This window comes from Anolis sagrei, chromosome 10, assembly GCF_037176765.1.
Source record: "Anolis sagrei isolate rAnoSag1 chromosome 10, rAnoSag1.mat, whole genome shotgun sequence".
In the NCBI taxonomy this organism is placed as follows: Eukaryota; Metazoa; Chordata; class Lepidosauria; order Squamata; family Dactyloidae; genus Anolis; species Anolis sagrei.
The window spans coordinates 13,857,179-13,881,521 of NC_090030.1; the positions used below are offsets into that span (position 1 = coordinate 13,857,179).

The 24,343-nt window shown below is 43.8% G+C and overlaps 1 protein-coding gene across 2 annotated transcripts in view; it reads right to left on the reverse strand.

Moving 5' to 3' along the window:
• Positions 1-24,343, reverse strand: part of POF1B (POF1B actin binding protein) — a 55,608-nt gene that overhangs the window by 22,053 nt on the left and 9,212 nt on the right. For both annotated transcript variants that reach the window (XM_060756279.2, XM_060756277.2), the window contains exons 2-4: positions 3,446-3,526; positions 1,629-1,715; positions 1,098-1,283 (exon numbers count right to left, since the gene is read on the reverse strand). In XM_060756279.2, the coding sequence (XP_060612262.2) occupies positions 1,098-1,283; positions 1,629-1,715; positions 3,446-3,526 (354 nt within the window). The remainder of the gene's footprint in view (positions 1-1,097; positions 1,284-1,628; positions 1,716-3,445; positions 3,527-24,343) is intronic.

A 24,343-nucleotide genomic window follows, 5' to 3' on the forward strand; every position in this document is an offset into this window, starting at 1 on the left:
GATATTATTAAGTTACCATCCACTCAAGTGACTAACGAGGACCTTGCAGCTAGTAATGGACTGACATCATCAGGAAGTGATTGATCTTCTACTGCCAAGATAACCTATAATGCTTACTTATGTTTACTTGCACCTGATGTGCTTCTCAGCACTGAAGCATGAGTTACTGGGGTTGCCACTTGACAATGTAATTCCCCTACAACGTCTCTGAGGTCCCAACATGGCAACACTCCAGAAGATGACTTAAAACAGTGCCAGCATCAACACTTAGAGACCAGGCAAGGTGTTTTTTGCTGAGGTTAAGACAATTTGTGTGTGTGTGTGTCAGCAGCGACTTGAGAAACTGCAAGTTGCTTCTGGGGTGAGAGAATTGGCCATCTGCAAGGACGTTGCCCAGGGACGCCCAGATGTTTTGATGTTTTACCATCCTTGTGGGAACCTTCTCTCCTCTCCACACATAAGGAGCTGGAGCTGTCAGAGGGAGTTCATATGTCAGTGCTATAGTGTTACTGGTGTGAAATATAGTTTATAGTTTTAAACTCTGGGTATCTGGTGCAGGACGTAATGCTATGTAATGCTATGCAAGAGTTAAAGGCATAGAGTGAACTGTGAGCTTTTCCTGTATACGTCACACATTCCAATGACGTGGATTTGAGATAACGGACTACTGGGTATTCTCTTCTAGCCATGTCGGAGAAGAAGCAAGACGCCTGTGTGATTTCTCTTGTACATAGTTATGTTTGTTATTTTTGTAGTTGTTAGAAACTAACTAAATAAAATGTGCCACTTTAAGGCTTTGAAGTTGATTGAAGAATTTTACTGACACTCCCCCCCCCCCTCCCCATTCAAACCTTTGACCTGTCGGTCTTCTGTCTTGCCAGCGCAAGGGTTTAACCCATTGTGCCACTGGACAAGATAAAGGAAGAGAAGAGGGGAAGCCAGTCTCAAGGTTCAACCAGACCTAACCAAGCCTTCCAGATGTCCATCCGTTTACCTTTAACCATGCTGCAACCTGTGATGCTCCCAGATCATTCAACAATTGTACCTTCGCCATGCGAGAGAAAGAACCGGGAAAGCAAAATTGGAGTTAGACTTACTGGTTCACAATTTTTGATGGTGACTGTCTTCACAATTCCTCTTCCAGCATCGTTGACAATGACCGGACCTATGTCATAGCAATTGTTTGTCTGGGGCTGCTGCACCACTTGAACATGCTCCACTGGTTGACAGATGTGGGTCTGGTCCGACTGTGCATGCTGGAGAGCATACTGGTATTGCTTCTCCTACAGAGAAATAAGAAGCATTTACTCCAAGCAGACCTTGCAAAAGGCGCTACCTGGGACTTTCTATTAATCATTTGCATGAGCCCTGGAAAAGCACCACCAAACCTTTTGTGTCAGTGACCAAATGTTTTTCCCTCCCATTTTGTTGCTAAGATGAAACAGGTGCTCTTTTGTGTCCAGAGGCAAAGCAGAATGCCGCCAGGGGAAGCATTCAGAGAATCTAAATGAAACTCTTATTTTATTTCTCAAATTTCAACTCTGGATCTGGGAAACCTTTTATCAAATGTATTCCCCCCCCCCCCCCTGCTAAAAATAACAAAAGAAATAGAAGATAAAGGCTCTTACGTGGTCTGGATTAAGCAGCTCATATTTTCTTATTGTTTTTTCATAGATGACATTATTTCCTCCTCTCAGGAGTGGAGAGATCGGTTCCTGGAAAGTTTAAAGAAAGTGACATGGACTATTGAAAAAAGAAGATGCTATGAATGGACAGGACTCCACTGCACATTTGTATCATTGCATTTAAAAAAAAACCCAAGTATTTCAAGTGAAACTATTTTTGGCTGCTATAAAACCTTGATACAGTTATATAAAGGTAAAGGTTTTCCCTGACATTAAGTCCAGTCATGTCCGACTCTGGAGATTGCTTCTCATCTCCATCTCTAAGCCGAAGAGGCAGCATTGTTCATAGACACCTCCAAGGTCATGTGGCTGGCATGACTGCATGGAGTGATGTTATCTTCCTACCGGAGCGGTACCTATTGAGCTACTCACAGTTGCATGTTTTCAAATTTAAAAAGACAGTTCTAAAGTTTTGCCACTCAAAGGTAAAGGTAAAGCTTTCCCCTGACATTGAGTCTAGTCATGTCCGACTCTGGGGGTTGGTGCTCATCTCCATTTCTAAGCTGAAGAGTCGGTGTTGTCCATAGACACTTTCAAAGTCATGTGGCTGGCATCACTGCATGGAGTGATGTTATCTTCCTACCGGAGCGGTACCTATTGAGCTACTCACAGTTGCATGTTTTCAAACTAAAAAAGACAGTTCTAAAGACAGTTCTAAAGTTTTCCCACTCAAAGATAACTGACTCTGGGGGTTGGTGCTCATCTCCATTTCTAAGCTGAAGAGTCGGTGTTGTCCATAGACACTTCCAAAGTCATGTGGAGTGATGTTACCTTCCCACTGGAGCGGTACCTATTGATCTACTCACAGTTGCATGTTTTCAAACTGCTAGATTGGCAGAAGCTGGGGCTACACACCACTCCCCAGATTAGAACCTACGACCATATATATATATAGTTATAGTTATAGTTATAGTTATATTGCAGAGAAAATGAGTGCAGTTCTTTTTATTAAGTTACGGAGACCCTGGTGCCACAATGGGTTAAACCCTTGTGCTGCCAGGACTGCTAACTGAAAGGTCAGCAGTTCAAATCTTTGGAGTGGGGTGAGCTACTGCCTGTCAGCTCCAGCTTCTCGTGCAGGAACATGAGAGAAGCCTCCCACAGGATAGTGAAAACATCCAGGTGTCTCTTGGGCAACATCCATGAAGACGGCCAATTCACTCACACCAGAAGCGACTTGCAGTTTCTCAAGTCACTTCATAGAATCATAGAATCCTAGAGTTGGAAGAGACATCATGGGCCATCCAGTCCAACCCCCTGCCAAGAAGCAGGAATATTGCATTCAAAACACCCCTGACAAGATGGCCATCCAGCCTGTTTAAAAGCTTCCAAAGAAGGAGCCTCCACCACACTCCGGGGCAGAGAGTTCCACTGCTGAACGGCTCGCACAGTCAAGAAGTTCTTCCTCATGTTCAGATGGAATCTCCTCTCTTGTAGTTTGAAGCCATTGTTCTGCGTCTTAGTCTCCAGGGAAGCAGAAAACAAGCTTGCTCCCTCCTCCCTGTTGCTTCCTCTCACATATTTATACATGGCTATTATATATTCTGACACGAATATATAATAATAATAATAATAATAATAATATTTATTTATTTCTACCCCACCACTATCTCCCCATGGGGACTTGCAGTTTCTCAAAAAAATAAAAATAAGAAGTTACCAGTTAGTGCTCCAGTTGAAATCCAACAACGTTGACCTACTTTGAAGAGACCCCATGAACTGTTTCAAAATACCAAAAAGAAAAAAAAGGGATTTCTTACCTGTTCAGGATTCTCATATATAATCCTCCGGACAGTGCCCTGGGAATAAGGAGCCAATTTCATGGATGGAGATCCAACTTCCTGGAAGGGGAAAACAGCAAACAAAATATAATTATGAGATGGTACAATGTCAGAGCGATGGCTCTATGGATTTATCTTGTATTCAATTCAAAGATAGCTATGCATGCAACAAAAACACAACATCCTATATTGGGAAAGCCATCTCAAAGCACAAAATGTATTATGCAAGCTTTCGAAGCTTCACCGGTTTCTTCATCAAGCAAAGGTGAATAGGAGAATAGAAATGATGGTGCTTGATTTACCTTTTGTCTCAGTTGTTACTTCTCTTTTTGGAGCCCATTCCCCTTCTTAGCCCCTCTCCGCTTCAACAGGGAAGGCTTTAACAAGACGGAGCTAATGGGCTTGGACACTTTGAGATGTTTACTCCAACAAAAGCAAACAATTGGGACTACAATAGACAAGTTTTACCTATATAGCATCTAAAACAGTGGTTCCCAACCTATGGTCCGTGGACCAACAGTGATCAGCAAGAACTAAAATATGGCCCGCGGCCTCACTGTTACAACAAGAGCGACTGGTCTCACAAAACCTTATTATAGTGCCGAGGCTTATTAAATACCATTTTATGTGGGTGAGCAGATGGTGACTACTAGATGGCATATGTTCTGTATCAGAAACTAGAGCTGATGTAGTTTATCCAATGCAATTTTCTGCATTGGACCCCAAATAAGCAAAATGAATCTAAAGTTGACCAAAAACTGATTTGCAGCCCTTTTGGTACTAATGTTGGAGAGCGGTCCCTGGTCAAAAAAAAGATTGGGAACCAATGATCTAAAAGGTTATCCACAGGTAACAAGATAGAAACTTCTTGAGAAATTCCATGTTTTCTGATTAGGAAAGGGCACAGACCAGAGACAGCTTGGATCTCTGGGGAAGTTACTTTTCTATTGTTAATGGAGCTGAAATATATTACATGTCTTTTGTCCCTAGTCCTCACATGACTAACATTGCCTACATTGGGTTGTTGTGAGTTTTCTGGGCTGTATGGTTATGTTCCAGAAGCATTATTTCCTGACATTTCACCTACATCCTCTCAGCCTCTGAGGATGCCTGCCATAGATGCAGGCAAAACGTCAGGAGAGAATACTTCTGGAACACGGCCATACATGGCCACTGAGTTGTGAGAAAACTCACAACTCAGTGATTCTGGCCATGAAAGCCTTCAACAATACATTGCCAGCATTGATGTCCTTCTTAACCGATGACAAAAGAAACATCTAGGACAAAGATTAGGCATTTGGCTCATTCAAAGGGAGAGATGGGTACGAAATAATAATAATAACAACAAATATTGTCACTTCTATATGATTTTAGCACCTTCACCTGGTGAAGATGCCAGTTGAGCTTCAAAAGCTTATATAAAGTACTAGCTGGCTGTGGTCAACCTTCCCTCCCTCTTTCTCTCCTTTCTTTCTCTCCTTCCTTCCCTCCCTCCTTCCTTCCCTCCTTTTTCTTTCCCTTCTTCTTTCCCTTCTCCTTTCCCTCCTCTCTTCCTTCTCTACCTCCTTCCTTCCTTCCTTCCTTCCTTCCTTCCTTCCTTCCTTCCTTCCTTTGCTCTTTGTTTCCATCCTTCCATTCTCTTTCATTCCTTCCTTCCTTCTCTTTTTTCTTTCTTTCTCTCCTTCCTTCCTTCTCTACCTCTTTCCTACATACCCCCCCTTTTCTCCCCGCCCTCATTCTCTCCTTCCTTCCTTCTCTACCTCTTTCTTTCTTTCCTTCCTTCCTTTGCTCTTTGGTGCCATCCTTCCTTTTCTCTTTCTTTCCTTCCTTCCCTATCTTTTTCTTCCTTCCTTCTCTTTTTTTCTTTCTCTCCTTCCTTCCTTCTCTACCTCTTTCCTGCATACCCCCCTTTTTCTTTCCCGCCCTCATTCTCTCCTTCCTTCTTTCTCTACCTCTTTCTTTCCTTCCTTCTCTGCTTTTTTCCTTCATTCCCTCTTTCCTTTCCTCCTTCCTTCTTTCCCGCCCTCCTTCTCTCCTTCCTTCCTTCTCCCTTTCCCTCCTTCATTCCTTCCCTCCAGACATAGGCCGGAAAAGAGTTGGATTTGAAGGCAGCACTTGAGAGATGTTCATCCTTGCTCTCTGCAGAGTAAGGACTCCACGGTTAGTAAGCCGTGCATCTACATCTGTATTGTCGTTTAGCCTTTTGGGTTTTTTAAGTGCTTTCTGCTACTTTTGGGGGGGGGCTTTATGAGTGATGGTCACTTGTTGGTATGTTAAGGGTGTAGTGTCCAAATTTGGTGTCAATTCATCCAGTGGTTTTTGAGTTATGTTAATCCCACAAACATACATTACATTTTTATTTATATAGATTTCATACAATAAAGGTGTTGCTGTGTTTTGGATTGTGCTATAGGGCACCTAGACTACTCTAGTCACCTTGCAAACAGTTTTTCCCTTAGCAATTATTTAACTAACAAACACAAACAATCGCAGCACATTTCTTGCATTCCTTTAATGCCCACCTAGAGAAAGTGATAAGAAACTGTTGACTGACAGAACCAGAATGTAGGAGCTGCAGTTGCCAATGCAAATGCAGAGATGTGCTGAGACAAGGTGCGGGTCATATGACTTTGGGTGGAGTCGGTTTCAACACTCAAAGTAAAAGGGTTTGCTGCAAGAAGTGCTAGATGGCAAAATTGACACGCCTGTGGTCAGTTCCAAGGTTGCAGTTGTCAAAACAACATGTTTCTTTGCCAGCCCAAGAACCCCTTCTCCTAGATTCCTTTATCTGAATCAAATCCAAGAAGATTTATTTATTTATTTATTTATTTATTTACAGTATTAATATTCCACCCTTCTCACCCCGCAGGGGACTCAGGGCGGATTACAATGTACATATACATGGCAAACATCCAATGCCATTAACACACAACATATATAGACAGACACTCAGAGGCTATTTAACATTCCAGCTTTTCATGAGGGTATTCTGGCCACCAGGGGAGCTGTTGCTTCACTGTCCATTTGTGACACTGATGGGAGTACTTCCTCATTCTTTGCATGCCTGCTGGAGATTTTTTATGGCCTCGTAAATTAATTAAATTTGCCTCCCCGCATAAGCGGTACCTAAATTTCCTACTTGACAGATGCTGTTGTCTTTCGGGCTGCAAAGGTTGACACCAAGCTACACAAATTGGTCGGAAGCTCACTCCGACCCGGGCTGGATTTGAACTCATGACCTTCCGATCAGTAGTGATCTTAATGCAGCTGACTCCCAGCCAGCTGCACCACAATCCCGGTGCTAGCTGCGCCACAGCTGTGCCACAGATCCCATCATGAGGCATTCCATAACCAAAATGCACACTAAAAATATTGTGAATCAGAGCCAACTACCAGGCTGTTTCTTTGGGACGATTGTGGGTGCATCTACATCGTAGAAATAATGCAGTTTGACCCCACTTTAACTGCCATGGCTCAATGCCTATGGAATGCTAGGAGTTGTAGTTAGGTGAGAGACCAAACTCTTTCAAATAGAAATCTAAAGACTTTGTAAAACTACCAATTGCATGATTCTGTAGCATTGAGCCATAGAGTTAGTGTTAAATTACACTCATTCTAATGTGTAGATGCACCCAAGACTTTTATATATTCATGTCAGAAGTGAGAAACTGCAAGACGCTTCTGGTGTGAGAGAATTGGCCATCTGCAAGGACATTGTTCAGGGGACGCCCAGATGTTTTGATGTTTTACAATCTTTGTGGGAGGCTTCTCTGATGTCCCCGCATGGGGAGCCGTAGCTGATAGAGGGAGCTCACCCGTGCTCTCCTTGGATTCAAACCTGCAACCTGTCGGTCTTCACTCCTGCCAGGACAAGGGTTCAACCCAGTGCAGCACTGGGGGCTCTACCCAAGACTGGGTATTTACTAAATAGTAGCAGATAGAGGTCATAAAAACCATGATAGAGGCAAAGCTGAGCACTTCCTAAACCACATCGATTTCAATAATAATGAAAGGATCTTAAAGTTGACTGGGTCATTGTGCAGGTACAACTGTACCAGGAGCTCCAATTTTGTTTGCTTTGCATTGGATGTTTGTTGTAGTCCTGAATTTCAGGGACTCTGCAGATAGGTGGCTTCTTTTGGCTGCAATCATAGGGCAAGACACCTGTCAATTATAGTTAGGTTCCCTGGTCCCGCCCCCTTTTTGGGGTTTTGGAGGGAATAGGAGCTTTTTTTTTTGGGTCAGGTCAGTCCACACAGAGAAGCTTTTCATGCAGGACATAATACCAAGATCTCCTGTAGAAAGCTTTGTCTTCTGCAGCCTGGCCGGGGAGATACAGCCTACAGCTTGGCTGAGGATCATACAGCCTTAGACCCGTCGCAAACTCTGTTCCTGCGGGAGAAAACCTTGCTAGCACGTCCCTGACGTCATGAGCCTGTGCCTCTCTCCCCGCCCCTTTCTCCGCCCCTTTCTCTTTGCCAGCGTGGTTTTTTCCTTTGCTAGGGCAGCATTGCCCGCATTTTCTCTCAGGTGAATTCTGCCAACTGAGAGAGTATGCTGGCAATGCTGCCCTAGCAAAGGAAAAACCACTCTCGCAAGGAGAAAGAGGCGGAGAAAGGGGCGGGGCGAGAGGCGGAGTCTCATGACGTCAGGGACATGCTAGCAAGGTTTGCTCCCGCAAGAACAGAGTTTGCGACGGCTCTTACAGCTCCTTTGCTGAGGGACTTCATTCAGCCATCACTGAAACCTGAACTCCTTTTCCCCTGGAGGTCTACAAAGCTCTGCTTGGTAAGGGTCACTCGCGGAAGCCAGAAGCAGTTGGTACCGGGTGCAGGGGCTCCACGCCATCAGAGGCAAAGACAGACTGCCCAGATTAGAAGTTAAGGATTTCCCCATTAGTTACAGTTATGAAGATAGTGCCTGTTCCCTGTGGACAAGATTGAGAGAGAGCCAATAGACTGTTAAGAAAGCCTTAAAGTACCTGTTTGTTTTCATTAATAAAGAACTTTGTCGAACCTTTAAGCAATCTAAAGACAATTTTTTAAGGAAATCCAAGGGCCTTTAGTCTGAGGCAGCCCCAGCGTCCCGTTGGGCACACAGAATTTATGTCCTGTCTACAGTCTTATGCACAGGCCCAGCGTGCGACAGCACAGTCATGTCATGCTCCAATATGGTGTTTGATATCCACCTCACTACCATTCATTTGACCCTTCAAAATATCCTCTGAAAACAAACAGAATGTTCAATGTATTGTTGAAGGCTTTCATGGTCGGAATCACTGGATTGTTGTAGGTTTTTTTGGGCTATATGGCCATGTTCTAGAGGCATTCTCTCCTGACGTTTTACCTGCATCTATGGCAAGCATCCTCACTATCTCTGAGGATGCTTGCCATAGATGCAGGCGAAAGATCAGAAGAGAATGCTTCTAGAACATGGCCATATAGCCCAAAAAAACCCTACAACAACCCAAACAGGATGTTATTTGTCAATGAGTTGGTCAGGAGAGTCTTTTATTAAGTAACTGCCATTTCAAAGTAGGTCAACGAATCTTTCAGTGAAAGCGAAGAGTGCATCTTTCTCAATGTGAGAAACGCCTGCAGCAACTCCGCAAGCCGCCTCCGACAACAGATGACTCAGAACAAAAACACTTGTGGAAAAAAAAACATTTTAATAAAACGCTAATTATTCTAAACTAGAAAGCCTCAAAGTTATGAGGGTTGCTGACAAGGGATGTGCACAGATGCCTCTTCCATACCGCCCATATTTACCTGGGTTCTGATGGAAAGGGGTTGCACCAACGTGAGGAGCGGGAGCATGGGATGAGAGTAAGGAAACCTTCTCAAGAAGGAAAAGGAGAGCACATGCTCTCCAAGCCAAATAAATCCTCATTCAGTTCTCACCTTCTCCAGGAAACGAACCTGGCATAAGATATTGGGAAGTCTTCATTCTCCCTGAATGAGCAGTTACGTCTTGGAGTCAAGCTCAGAAGGCCAAGCTTGCTTTATGAGGATGAAGAGGGCAGATGGATGCACAGCTGGCCTGTCCAGGTTTTGCATAGGTTCCTCTTTTTCCTAAATGCCAATCAGCAGAGCAGTTTGCATGGAAAGCATGTGATGCCAACCACTGCTACCAACTCTGTTTTGCATTCTTTCCCATTGTGGTGCAATGCAGCCAGAGATCTCAGGAATTAAACACTGGGACTTTCTGGTGAGCAAAGTCATAGAATCATAAAGTTGGAAGAGACTTCGTGGGCCATCCAGTCCAACTTCATTCTGCCAAGAAGCAGGAAAATCACATTCAAAGCACCCCCAACAGATGGCCATCCAGCCTCTGCTTAAAAGACTCCAAAAAAGGAGCCTCCATCACACTCTGGGGCAGAGAGTTCCACTGTTGAACAGCTCTCAGAGGTAGGAAGTTCTTCTATAGCAGGAGCAACATGCAACCTATATGGGGTTGATTTTGCTACATGGCAGAAGGGGATTGGACTGGATAGCCCTCATGGTCTCTTCCAACACTATGATTGTGTGAGCCCTTGGGTCTCACAAATGTGGCCAGAGAAGCCCCCTTCCCCAATCCCTAGGTCCCTGTTTTAATTTGTGTGGTCATTTTGAGGGTGGCCTTTTGACTTGGAAACTGCCACAAGATGCCAAAAACGACCAATCGTTTGTCAGAATAGCAGCCAAATGTTGCATCATTTTAGGCACACCAAAACATGCTGGTGCACCCATTGGTAAAACAGAGGAGAAAATGGCCTCTGCCCTTTGTCCATCCCTGAACCATAACGTCATCTGCCACAAGTATCCCTTGCATTCCCCTCTTCCTTCCAATTTCAGTAGCAACCCCGGAGTAACTGGAGGAGAAGCAGATTTTCCTAGCAATAATACATTGTGATTATTTTGATAGCTTTGATTTCAGAAGCCAAGATAAACAAGATTTGCAGTAGATCTGTTTCTGGTGGAGTTAAAAGCTGGTAGAACATTATTTTGCTTAACACTGCTGTCAAGTTTTGGAGTGTTGCTATAGGGAGTGTCCTCCTGATGGCCGGCTCTTCACTTTTCCTCTACACCAGTGGTTCTCAACCTGTGGGTCCCCAGATGTTTTGGGCTTCAACTCCCAGAAATCCGAACAACTGGTAAACTGGCTGGGATTTCTGGGAGTTGTAGGCCAAAACACCTAGGGACCCTCCAGTTGAGAACCACTGCTCTACACCACTAGGAGCAAAGAACTGGAAGAAAGGGGAACAGCCACAACCACCAGTAACTGTTTTCTTGTTGGCCAACAATGACAACAACCAGAAGAGGCAAAAGGAGACAATGGTAGTGAGGAAGAGTTGAAGACATGCTGATGGAAAAGGTCCTTTGAAAGTGGTCTTGCCCTAAACGTCTCCTAAAATATGTATCTCTGGGGTGCTGGCCTATAGCAAATCAAATCTGTTATGACCAGAGCTGGCCCTACTATATATTAGACAGAGTGAAGCAGGTCTGCAATATCACAAAAAGGCAGCACATTGTTCTTTTGTCATGATTGCATCGTCACTCCCAGAAATGGGGACAAGGGACTAATAGGATCCTCTAACTCAGCGCTTCTCAACCTGGGGATCAGGACCCCTGGGGGGTTGTGAGAGGATGTCAGAGAGGTCACCAAAGACCATCAGAAAACACAGTATTTTCTGATGGTCATGGGGGTTTTGTTTGGGAAGTTTGACCCAATTCTATCATTGGTTGGGGTTCAGAATGCTCTTTGATTGTAGGTAAACTATAAATCACAGCAAATGTCAAGGTTTATTTTACCAAAACCCCACCAGTGTTCACATTTGGGCATATTGAGTATTCCTCCCAAGTTTGGTCCAGATCCATCATTGTTTGAGTCCACAGTGCTCTCTGGATGTAGGTGAACTACAACTCCAAAACTCAAGGTCAATGCCCACCAAACTCTTTCAGTATTTACTTCAGTTCCATTGTTGGTGGAGTTCGGAGTGCTCACTGATTGTAGAATAACTAGAAATCCCAACAACTACAACTCCCAAATGACAAAATCAATCCCTCCCTAATCCCACTATTATTCAAATGTGGGCATATTGGGTATTTGTACCAAATTTGGTCCAGAGAATGAAAATACATCCTGCATATCAGATTTTTACATTACGATTCGTAACAATAGCAAAGTTACCGTTATGAAGTAGCAACGAAAGTAATGTTACGGTTGGGGGTCACCACAACAGGAGGAACTGTGTTAAGGGGTCGCGGCATTAGGAAGTTTGAGAACCACTGCTCTAATTTGTTAATGTAAATTCAGTATTGTGTAACTTTCTTTACTGTGTAACTTTGGGTAATATGCACTTAATGCTAGTTTAACTGATTTACGAGGCCATAAAAATCTCCAGGAAGTATGCAAAGAATGAGGAAGTACTTCATCAGTGTCACAAACGGACAGTGAAGTGACAGCTCCCTTGGTGGCCAGAAGCTGGAATGTTAAATAGCCTCTGTGTTTCTGTCTTTATATGTTGTGTGTCTATGGCATTGAATGTTTGCCATATATATGTACATTGCAATCCGCCCTGAGTCCCCTGCGGAGTAAGAAGGGCGGAATATAAATGCTGCAAATAAATAAATTAGTGTTAGATGTATTGTCGATGTATTAGTAGTGTTAGATGTATTGTCGAAATTAGTGTTAGGCTGGTGGGGAGGTTGCCATTTGCTCCTCTGTCTCGGAGAGCTAAATTTCTTGGTGCCAAACAATTAATGAAAGCAAGGAGGAAATAAAGCATGGTCTCCAGTCTGTCTTGCTCTGCTTCAAATTGTCCCCAAGACTAAACTATTTCAAACCTAAACAGTATCACACCAAGGGGAAAACATGCCTTCTTTCTTTCTTTTCTTCCCTTGAAGAAGTATCATTTCTCTTTTTCCCACTGAACAATCTCTAACAGATCCTCCTAAACGTGCCCAAACAGCGCCCCATAGCCTTAGGGGCCTGGGAAATGCATAACTCCCGCTTCTAAGCTCCCCGGCTTAGGTGGAGTAAGCTACAAGGAATATTAAACGGGCCTGTTCCCTGCCCACAAATGCTCATATCGCTTGTGGAGAATGAAAGGAGATCTTTAAGTGGAATCAAAGTTTAATCTTCAAAGATTTAGAAAGATGGCTTTCCAAATCCGGACGAGAATAAGGTACTTGAAAGCCCTGCGGGAAGTTTCTCTTAACTAGGTTGAGCTTCGGTTTTCAGCAGCGGAAGGGCTTAAACATTGTTAGACCTGAATCCAGCTGGCAAAGAGTTACATCCGAGCCTCACATTCAGGTTTATTGGCACGTGCCTCATGGCGAGTAGACATTTCAAACTACAAGAAAGGAGATTCCATCTGAACATTAGAAAGAACTTCCTGACTGTGAGAGCTGTTCAGCAGTGGAACTCTCTGCCCTGGAGTGTGGTGGAGACTCCTTTTTTGGAAGCTTTTAAACAGAGACTGGATGGCCATCTGTCAGGGGTGCTTTGAATGCAATATTCCTGCTTCTTGGCAGGAGGTTGGACTGGATGGCCCAGGAGGTCTCTTCCAACTCTATGATTCTATGAAAAGGAACTTATCAAAGAGAACCAACCAAATGTGAACCTGAATCCCACTGTTGATGGCCCAAATGGAAAAAAGGGGTATTGAATCAATGGAATTTCCCTCGATGTGGATCCACCACTCAATAATTGACTCAAGACATCTACTACAGTTAGGACGAACCAAGAGCACTCAGATACTTCAGCCTCATGACACCAATTTATCACATCTCCTTTCTGCTTGCCAACCTGCATCACACTACTTTCAAATGCCTCCCTCCAACATGCATAAGATTATCTTCTCATCTTGTTTCAAAGTGACATCTTTCCTCCTGCCTTGAGCCCAATGGCCATCATCCAAATTGAACTGGTCACCTCACCACAAGTTTTGCCCTTCCATTGCTATTCATACACACAACCGACTCACTCATAGCAACAGAATCATAGAGTTGGAGAGACCTTATGGGCCATACAGTCCAACCCCATTCAGCCAAGAAGCAGAAAAATTGTATTCAAAATAGATGGCCATCCAGCTTCTACTAAAAAGCCTCCAAAGAAGGAGCCTCCACCACACTCCGGGGCAAAGAGTTCCACTGCTGGACAGCTCTCACAGTCAGGAAGTTGAGTTGTTGTAGGTTTTTCGGGTTGTATGGTCATGTTCTAGCCTGAAAAACCTACAACAACCCAGTGATTCCAGCCATGAAAGCCTTTGACAATACATAGTCAGGAGGTTTCTCCTCAAGTTCAGGTGGAATCTCCTTATTATTTATTTATTTATTTAAAACTTTTCTACCCCGATCTTCTCACCTCCGTAGAGGGACTCAGACCAGCTTACAGTAAGGATTCAATGCTACTAATACAAGGGAAAACATCACACAACAATACAAGATTAAAATACATATAGATAAAATACATATATACCAAACCACCAAGGTAAAATCATGTTCAACTCAGTCCGCATATGTGGTCACTCACTTTGGTCTGTAACCAGTCTCAGCCATTATTTTGGGAATGCTTCGTTCCATAACCAGGATTTCACCAGCCTCCTGAAGGACAGGAGGGAGGGGGCAGATCTGATCTCAATCGGGAGAGAGTTCCATAGCCAAGGGGCCACCACAGAGAAGGCCCTGTCTCTCATTCCCACCAAACGCGCTTGCGAAGGTGGTGGGACTGAGAGCAGGGCCTCTCCGGAAGATCTTGCTTTCCTATAGTTTGAAGTCATTGTTCCGCATTGTTCCTAGTCTCCAGGGCAGCAGAAAACAAGCTTGCTCCCTCCTCCCTATGACTTCCCCGCACATCATGATCCATGGCCATCATTGTGTCTCTTCTCAGTCTTCTCTTCTGCATGCAATAAAGGCCTCTTCCAAAGCAATTCACTCCATGCAGCTGATGAAGAACACTTAAGTCAAGACAACTATTGACTCCTTTGGCTCAGTCATCCTCTAAGATGCCACAAGATTCCCTTTGCAGACTGATATTCCAAACTAACACAGCTATGGCTTTGAATTCTGAGATTTATGGGGTTTCCTATTTCCTGTTTCATCCTCATAAGAAACTTGTGCAATCAGTTGAGTTGAGAGAGAGAGCATGTCACTGGCCCAAGGACATCAACACAGTAATGACGATTCTTCATTACAATCCAGAACTCCAGCATTTTTTTAAAGGGACTAGTAAGTATCACTGATGGAGGCACAAACAAGGATCATCCAAGCTTCTATGCAAAACAATAGCCACTTGCACCCATTTTTACAGCAAAATGGGTGCAAAGGAGATGTCAAACAAAGCAGGCAGATGAACAAGAAAGGATGCTCATTTGTGTGCATGCCTGTCCATTTACGGCACTGGTACTTAACCTGTGGGCCACGGACCACCAGTACGCCACAAGGATGAAAATCTGGTCTGCGAGCCTCCTTCCCCTTCATTTATTTTATTTCTGCTCCTTTTGCACCGCCTGCCAGTCCTTCCTTGCTGCTGACCAGCCCCGACCCCTTAGATCAGGGGTCCCCAAACTAAGGCCCGTGGACCAGATACGGCCCCCCGAGGTCATTTACCCAGCCCTCGCTCAGGGTCAACCTAAGTCTGAAACGACTTGAAAGCACACAACAACAATCAATCAATCAATTCAAAGTGCTGGTTTTAGCCTACAAAACCCTATACGGTTCTGTCCTGGTTTACCTGTCTGAAAATATTCTCCCCTATGAACCATCAAGACAATTAAGATCTTCTGGTGTGGCCCTGCTCTCAGTCCTGCCACTTTTGCAATCGCATCTGGTGGGAATGAGAGACAGGGCCTTTTCTGTGGTGGCCCCTCGGCTATGGAACTCTCTCCCAATTGAGATCAGACCTGCCCGCTCTCTCCTGTCCTTCAGGAGGCTGGTGAAATCCTGGCTATGGAAGGAAGCATTCCCAGAGTAATGGTTGAAACCGGCTACAGAACAAAGTTATCGACCACACATACGGACTGAGTTGGACATGATTTTATCTTGGTGATTTGGCTTATTTGTAAATTTATATGTATTTTAACTTGCTGTTATTGTATGACGTTTTTAGATTGTACTATTAGCATTGAATCCTTGCTGTACCCGGGTCTGAGTCCCTCTACGGACTTTTTTGCGATTTGGCGATTTCACACCCAAGTCCTCCAACTTTGCTCAGTTACATTTCGATTGTGATCACCAGATCTAGCTTAATAATTCAGGGAGTTAGGAAAATGCTGATTTCCATGCAAAGGTTTACACCTGGTTGGCCTGGTTCTTCTGGTTATTACATGGCAACCTGAAAAATGTAGTACATGGTGGGAAAATGATCCTACTCTGTCATTTCCCTTCATTATGCGTTACATATCTCAACAACAACCAAAAAAATCCTGGTGTCTTGATTTTTAGACCTGCTTTTAGGGTTCTTTGGATCACTGATTTATAAAACTGCATGGGATAGACCACATCAACTCTAGTTTCTTAGATAGAATCCTAGAGTTGGAAGAGACCTCATGAGCCATCCAGTCCAACCCCATTCTGTCAAGAAGCAGGAAAATCGCATTCAAAGCACCCCCGACAGATAGCCATCCAGCCTCCGCTTAAAAGCATCCAAAGAAGTAACCTCCACCACACTCCACGGCAGAGAGTTCCACTACTGAACAGCTCTCACAGTCAGGAAGTTCTTCCTCATGTTCAGGTGGAATCTCCTGTCTTGTAGTGTGAAGCCATTGTTCCATAACCTAGTCTCCAGGGCAGTAGAAAACAAGCCTGCTCTCTCCTCCGTATCACTTCGCCTCACATAGGGTTGTTGTAGGTTTTTGGGGATGTATGGCCATGTTCTGGAAGCATTCTCTCCTGACGTTTTGCCTGCATCTATGGCAGACATCCTCAGAGGTGACCCACAACTTACAACGACGCAGTGATTCCAGCCATGAAAACTTTCGACAATACATTCCCCTCACATATTTAGACACGACCCTCGTCATGTCTCCTCTCAGCCTTCTATTTATTTATTTACTTATTTATTGACAGTATTTATATTCCACCCTTCTCATCCCGCAGGGGACTCAGGGTAGTTTACAATGTACACATACATGGCAAACATTCAATGCCATAGACACACAACACATACAGACAGACAGTCAGAAGCTATTTAACATTCCAATTTTCTGGCCACCAGGAGAGCTGTCACTTCACTGTCCATCTGCGACACTGATGAAGTACTTTCCGCATTCCATGCATGCTTTTGCTGGAGATTTTTTTATGGCCTCGTAAATTTGTTAAATTAGCCTCCCCACACATAGGTGGTACCTCAATTTCCTACTTAACAGATGAAACTGTCTTTCGGGTTGCAAAGGTCGACAACAAGCTACACAATTGGACAGAAGCTCATTCCGACCCGGGCTGACTTCAAACTCATGACCTTTCGGTCAGTAGTGATCTTAATGCAGCTGACACCCAGCCAGCTGCGCCACAATCCCTTTTTAATTGTAGTTTTATACTGTTTACTATATTCTCATGTTTTATGTATTTTACTGTGTTGTTGTTTTGTGCTTTGGTTTTTATTTTATTGTAATGCGCTGTTGGGCTTGGGCTCATGTAAGCCGCCCCGAGGTCCCCATTGGGGAGATGGTGGCGGGGTATTATTATTATTATTATTATTATTATTATTAATTCTCTTCTACAGGCTAAACATGCCCAGATAGTTTATCATGGTTTTCGATGGGCGAGCAGATTAAGACTGGTAGACAACATATGTTCTGTATCTCAAAAGCTAGAGCTGATAGGGGAGTTCTGGTGCCATTTTTTGAATCATCAGGTCCAACATACAAAGAAACAAGGCTAACATTTGAGGCACCAAAGTGTGTGCTGGCCAGTGTTGTCTTTCCACGTGTGGAAACATCAGAAGACCATCTGGAAATGGATTCCATCCTACTCTTAGAATCATAGAATCATAGAATCAAAGAGTTGGAAGAGACCTCATGGGCCATCCAGTCCAACCCCATTCTGCCAAGAAGCAGGAATATTGCATTCAAATCACCCCAGACAGATGGCCATCCAGCCTCTGTTTAAAAGCTTCCAAAGAAGGAGCCTCCACCACACTCCGGGGCAGAGAGTTCCACTGCTGAACGGCTCTCACAGTCAGGAAGTTGTTTCTCATGTTCAGATGGAATCTTCTCTCTTGTAGTTTGAAGCCATTGTTCCGCATCCTAGTCTCCAAGGAAGCAGAAAACAAGCTTGCTCCCTCCTCCATGTGGCTTCCTCTCACATATTTATACATGGCTATCATATCTCCTCTCAGCCTTCTCTTCTTCAGGCTAAACATGCCCAGCTCCTTAAGCCGCTCCTCATAGGGCTTGTTCTCCAGACCCTTGATCATTTTAGTCACCCTCCTCTGGACACATTCCAGCTTGTCAATATCTCTCTTGAATTGTGGTGCCCAAAATTGGACACAATATTCCAGGTGTGGTCTTGCTTTTCAATGTTCTGTCTGTCAAAATAGGTCTTTCAAAATAGCTCCGTCAGCAAAGCAGCAGCGTACACCGAGTCAGGGAAGCCGAGAACAGGTTGCTTCTCTTCCTCCTCTGCTTAGATTTTCCAGTTTGTCCAGTTAGACAACATCACAAACTGCTGAGATGGATGTTCCCAGTCCTTTCCGTTCCAGTTCTGCCCCTTCCGTTGTGACCTGGCCAAATGCAGCCGCCAATCGAAGGAGGAAAGTTATCCATTACAGTTCAGTGTCTGGCTACTTTCAAACATCAGTGCATACTTTACAGAAATTCCCAGGGTTAGTTAATCCCAATGGCATGTAGGTCCCTAGCAGGAGAAACTGATGTAAAGCAGCATCAGGTAAAATTAGGACAAAGTAACTTTTTGAGAGATCTTTTAACTTTTTGCTACTGTATGTATTTCATTTTTGTTGTTGTCTGCATTCTGTATTTTATTTTGCTGTATTATATCTTTGGGCTTGGCCTCGTGTTAGCCACCCCGAGTCCCCTTTGCATAAATAAAGTTTATTTATATTATTATTATTATTATTATTATTATTATTATTGGAGCCCCTGGTGGCGCAGTGGGTTAAACCCCTGTGCCGGCAGGTCTGAAGACCAACAGGTCGCAGGTTCAAATCCGGGGAGAGGCGGATGAGCTCCCTCTATCAGCTCCAGCTCCTCATGCGGGGACATGAGAGAAGCCTCCCCCAAGGATGATAAAAACACTGGGCAACGTCCTCACAGACGGCCAATTCTCTCACACCAGGAGTCACTCCTGACACGACAAAAAAAAAATTATTATTATTATTATTATTATTATTATTATTATTATTATTATTATACACAATGGCCCATTAGCACTTTAATTACCCGTTGGGTTGCAATTTACTTTTGATTTAAAACCCTCTAAATAGATACATCCTCTGTTCATGTCCAGCATTTATTTTTAACGTTTTAACTATTACAGTTGGCCCAGCCATAAGTTTTTAAACTCTTGTGATATTGTCTACTTATGAGTTATATTAATTGTATTGTTATTCTGTTTATTGCTCGTGATTTTATTATTGCTTGTTGTTTTGATGTGTTGTTGGGTGGGCCTCATGTAAGCCGCTCCGGGGAGATGGTGGCTGTGTATAAATAAAGATTATTATTATTATTATTATTATTATTATTATTATTATTATTGAACACATGCAATAAATATGCTTTTTAAGAGTAAGACCCACATTAAAACTGAAGGCTTTCATGGCTGGAATCACTGGGTTGTTGTGTGTTTTCCGGGCTGCATGGCCACATTCCGGAAGCATTCTCTCCTGAAGTTTCACCCACATCTATGGCAGGCATCCTCAGAGATTGTGAGGTCCCCCAGGCAGCAACCAGCCAGGCCTTGAAGCTGCAAGGCCATCCAATGCTAATCAAGCTGGCCAATGGCAACATTCACACTTGCCTTAAACAGACAGGAGTTCTTTCTCCCATCCTGGACATCATTCCACAGATACATAAACCTCACTTGCCTAGTTTCCAACAGACCTCACAACCTCTGAGGATGCCTGCCACAGAGGTGGGCAAAATGTCAGGAGAGAATGCTTCTGGAACATTTATTTATTTATTTCCGGTATATCTATCCCGTTCCTTCTCAACCCCCGAAGGGGGACTCAGGACAGCTTACTTTTGGACATCATTCCACATATATATATGTAAACCTCACTTGCCTAAAGGTAAAGGTAAAGGTAGTCCCCTGACACTAAGTCCAGTCATGTCTGACTCTGGGGTGTGGTGCTCATCTCCATTTCTAAGCCGAAGAGCCAGTGTTGTCCGTAGACACCTCCAAGGTCATGTGGCCGGCATGACTGCATGGAGCGCCGTTACCTTCCCGCCTAGTTTCCAATTAATCCTGTAGAATTAATTCAGTTTGACCACTTGAACTCACAACCTCTGAGGATGCCTGCCATAGATGCAGGCAAAACGTCAGGAGAGAGTGCTTCCGGAACATGGCCATACAGCCCAGAAAACACACCATAACCCAATAAAACAGAGTTGTTTCTTTATTGAGTTAACTCACCACTCTGCTGAGGAATGGCATCTGCCAGCAGAACAGTTCGCAAGATCAAGAATGCAAGGAGAATTAATGCGCCAGGAAGGAGCAAAGGTCTTGCAATCTGATAGAGGCATTTTATCTTTTGACAGATCACAGGCCTGCCTTATTTCTTAGGCTGACATATACATCCTGGCTCCCAAATGCTATTATGAGGATTGGATTGTTGGTTTTTTTGGAAGCAGATTTTAACATATAATGTCTGATAACAAGTTTGTAGCCCTTTCTTTTTTTACTTTTCTTTTCCCTTTTTTCACACTTGATTTTACACGCATCCTCTATTTATTTATCGTGTCAGAAGCAAATTGAGGGTATAGTTATAACGTATTTAAAACACAAACAAAGTTAAGAACTTGGCATTATACCAAATGTCCTTTGACCAGAAGCTGGCCACTTGGTGTGCCTCTGGTGTCACTGTGAGAAGGTCCTCCATTGTACATGTGGTGGGGCTCAGGCTGCATTGTAGTAAGTGGTCTGTGGTTTGCTCTTCTCCACACTTGCATGTAGTGGACTCCACATTTCAAGATTGGCTCTACATCTCGTGGTGCGAGTGCACAGTCTGTTTAGCGCCTTCCAAATCACCTAGTCTTCTGTGTGCCCAGGGGGGAGTCTCTCATCTGGTATTGAAGTTCCAGGTTTTAGCCTGCCACTTTTGGACTCTTGCTTGCTGAGGTGTTCTTGCAAGTATCTCTGTAGATCAGTGCTTCCCCCAAATGTTTTGGTCTACAACTCCCAGAAATCCCAGCCACTTTACCAGCTGTTCGGATTTCTAGGAGTCGAAGCCCAAAACATCTAGAGACCCACAGTTTGAGAACCACTGCTGTAGATCTTAGAAAGCTATTTCTTTATTTAAGGCATTGGTGTGCTGGCTGATATCCAAACAGAGGATGGGCCAGAAATGTTACTACATTGGTCCTTTCATTATTGGTTGCTACTTCCCAACAGATGTCAGGTGGTGCAATACCAACTAAACAGTACAATTTCTCCAGTGGTGTGGGGCGTAGACATCCTGATATAATGCGGCATGTCTCATAAGAGCCACATCCACTGTTTTATCATGGTGAGATGTGTTCTACACTGGGCATGCGTATACAGCAGTAGAGTAGTAAACCGCAAACACAGATGTCTTCACTGTGTCTGGTTGTGATCCCCAGGTTGTGCCAGTCAGCTTTCGTATGATATTATTTCTAGCACCCACTTTTTGCTTGATAGCCAAGCAATGCTTCTTGTAAGTCAGAGCACAGTCCATGGTAACTGGTATTTGTGTGTGCTGCAATGCTGCAATGCTCCAATGGGATTCCTCCCCAGGTAATCCTCAGAGCTCGAAATACTTGTCCGTTCTTAAGATGAAAAGCATACATTTGCATTTTAGATGCATTAGGAACCAGGTAGTTTTCTCTGTAATTGGCAGTAAGAGCAACTAAAGCTTTGGAGAGCTTCTGTTCAACCATTTCAAAGCTTCCTGCTTGAGCGGTGATGCCACAATCATCAGCATAGATCAAACTCTCTGTCCCTTCTGGCAGTGGCATTTGTGTAAATGTTAAGCATTGATGGAGCAAACATGCTCCCCTGAGGCAGGTCGTTCTTCTGACTCATCCTCTAACCAAAAGCCAATGACATTTGTCACCTGCCCTGAGGCTACTGAAAGCCTCCAAACCTCAATTAACAGATCATTAATCAATTAACTGATTAAGTGACATTGTGCTGGAAGAAGCAAAGACCACCAGCATTGAAGCGATGCTTCTCTGCCACCAACTCCGCTGGACTGGTGACGTTGTCCGAATGCCTGATCGCCATCTCCCAAAGCAGTGACTTTATTCCCAACTCAAGAACGGGACACGTAATGTTGTTGGACAGGAAAAGAGATTTAAAGATTGGCTTAAAGTCAACCTTAAAAATGTGGCATAGGCACTTAAAACTGGGAAGCCCTGGTCCTTGAGCGCTTTAACTGGAGGTCAGCTGTGACAAGCAGTGCTGCGGAATTTGTAGAGGAACGAATGGAGGGAGAAAGGGAGAAACGTGCCTCACTGCGGGAGAGCATGCAGATCAAGAATAGGGCTCCATAGCCACATACAGACCCAATGCCAAGACACTACACTTGGAGGACCATCATCCATGGGCTAAAAGGGATCGCCTAAGTAAGTAAGATGTTGTATTACATCGAATATCTAGTCTTTGTCCAAGCAAACTGGGAAAAAGTTTGGAGAATGGTTTGCATTTAGCCACCAGATCCTGAGAAACATGTTCTAATTTTGGATGCATGGAAAGGAATCCGTTTCCAAACTGTCGAAAACAGGAATTGCACTTATATAATGTTGTTGTTGTTCATTTATTCAGTCGTCTCCGACTCTTTGTGACCTCATGGACCAGCCCACGCCAGAGCTCCCTCTCAGCTGTCACCACCCCCAGCTCCTTTAAGGTCAGTCCAGTCACTTCAAGGATGCCATCCATCCATCTTGCCCTTGGTCGGCCCCTCTTCCTTTTGCCTTCCACTTTCCCCAGCATCATTATCTTCTCTAGGTTTTGCTGTCTCCTCATGATGTGGCCAAAGTACTTCAACTTTGTCTCTAGTATCTTTCCCTCCAATGAGCAGTCGGGCTTTATTTCCTGGAGGATGGACTGGTTGGATCTTCTTGCTGTCCAAGGCACTCTCAGCACTTTCCTCCAACACCACAGCTCAAAAGCATCAATCTTCCTTCGCTCAGCCTTCCCTAAGGTCCTGCTCTCACATCCATAGGTGACTACAGGGAAGACCATGGCTTTGACTATGTGGGTCTTCGTTGCCAGTGTGATGTCTCTACTCTTTACTATTCTATCGAGACTGGACATTGCTCTCCTCCCAAGAAGGAAGCGTCTTCTGATTTCCTGGCCACAGTCTGCATCTGCAGTAATCTTTGCACCTAGAAATACAAAGTCTGCACTTATATAATAGGTATGTAAAATATACGGGACTTTAACATAAAGTGGGACACAAGGAAGAAACTGTATCCAACTTGCCTCAGACTTTGCAAAGTGAAGCTGGCAGGTTTTCCTACGGCCTTTCCCCCGTTCCACCTTTCCAGGTAACATTCTATTTGCTCTTCCGAAGCCATGAATGTAACCTTTATCATTACAACCTTTGTCGCGATAAGATCTCATTTAAACAAATACAGTAAGAGGTGTCTACAGTAATGGCTTGTCCAGAATGGCAGACAATGGAACTCTGTTCGGTTCAAGAACACCAGCAACTTGACAGATATAACCACGAGGCCAGTATTGAGAGAGCCTTGAGCTGAACATACTCACCCAATGGACTTTGCAGAACCTGCTGGCCTCCAAAAAAGTAGGATTTGGGTTTAGGGAAATTTAGAGAGGGGATAATTGTGACAGTTCAATTCACCAGGTGCAACCCATGGCAGGAAAATAAATGTACATGGGTTGAACATTTGCCAAAGTTGGCTACTCTCAGTCTATATCAGGCATGGGCAAACTTTGGCCCTCCAGGTGTTTTGGACTCCTCAAAAAAATCCTCCTCAGCTGCTTAAGTCTGCTGGATAATGATTTTAACAGGATGACACTGGTAATTATATGTTTTTAATGGTTTTATATGATTTTTATAGTATTAGGTTGAATACAACAAGCCCTATGAGGAGCGGCTTAAAGAGCTGGACATGTTTAGCCTGAAGAAGAGAAGGCTGAGAGGAGACATGATGGCCATGTATATATATGTGAGGGGAAGTCATAGGGAGGAGGGAGCGAACTTGTTTACTGCTGCCCTAGAAACTAGGATACGGAACAATGGCTTCAAACTACAAGAAAGGAGATTCCATCTAAACTTGAGGAAGAACTTCCTGACTGTGAGAGCTGTTCAGCAGTGGAACTCTCTGCCCCGGAGTATGATGGAGGTTATTTCTTTGGAAGCTTTTAAACAGAGGCTGGATGGCCATCTGTCGGGGGTGCTTTGAATGCAATGTTCCTGCTTCTTGGCAGAATGGGGTTGGACTGGATGGCCCATGAGGTCTCTTCCAACTCTATAATTCTATGAATGTTTTTAACTGTATTTTTATGAATGTATGGCATCAAATTCTGTCAATTCTGTAAGCTGCCTTGAGTCACAGTAAGGCTGAAAAAGGCAAGCTACAAATGCCATAAATAAATAAATAAAGTCCCCCCTGGGAGACTGAGCAGTCTATAAATAAATTGTTGTTGTGATTATTATTATTATTATTATTATTATTATTATTATTATTATTATATGTGTATGTTTTAATATGTGCTTTTAAGAAATGCATTT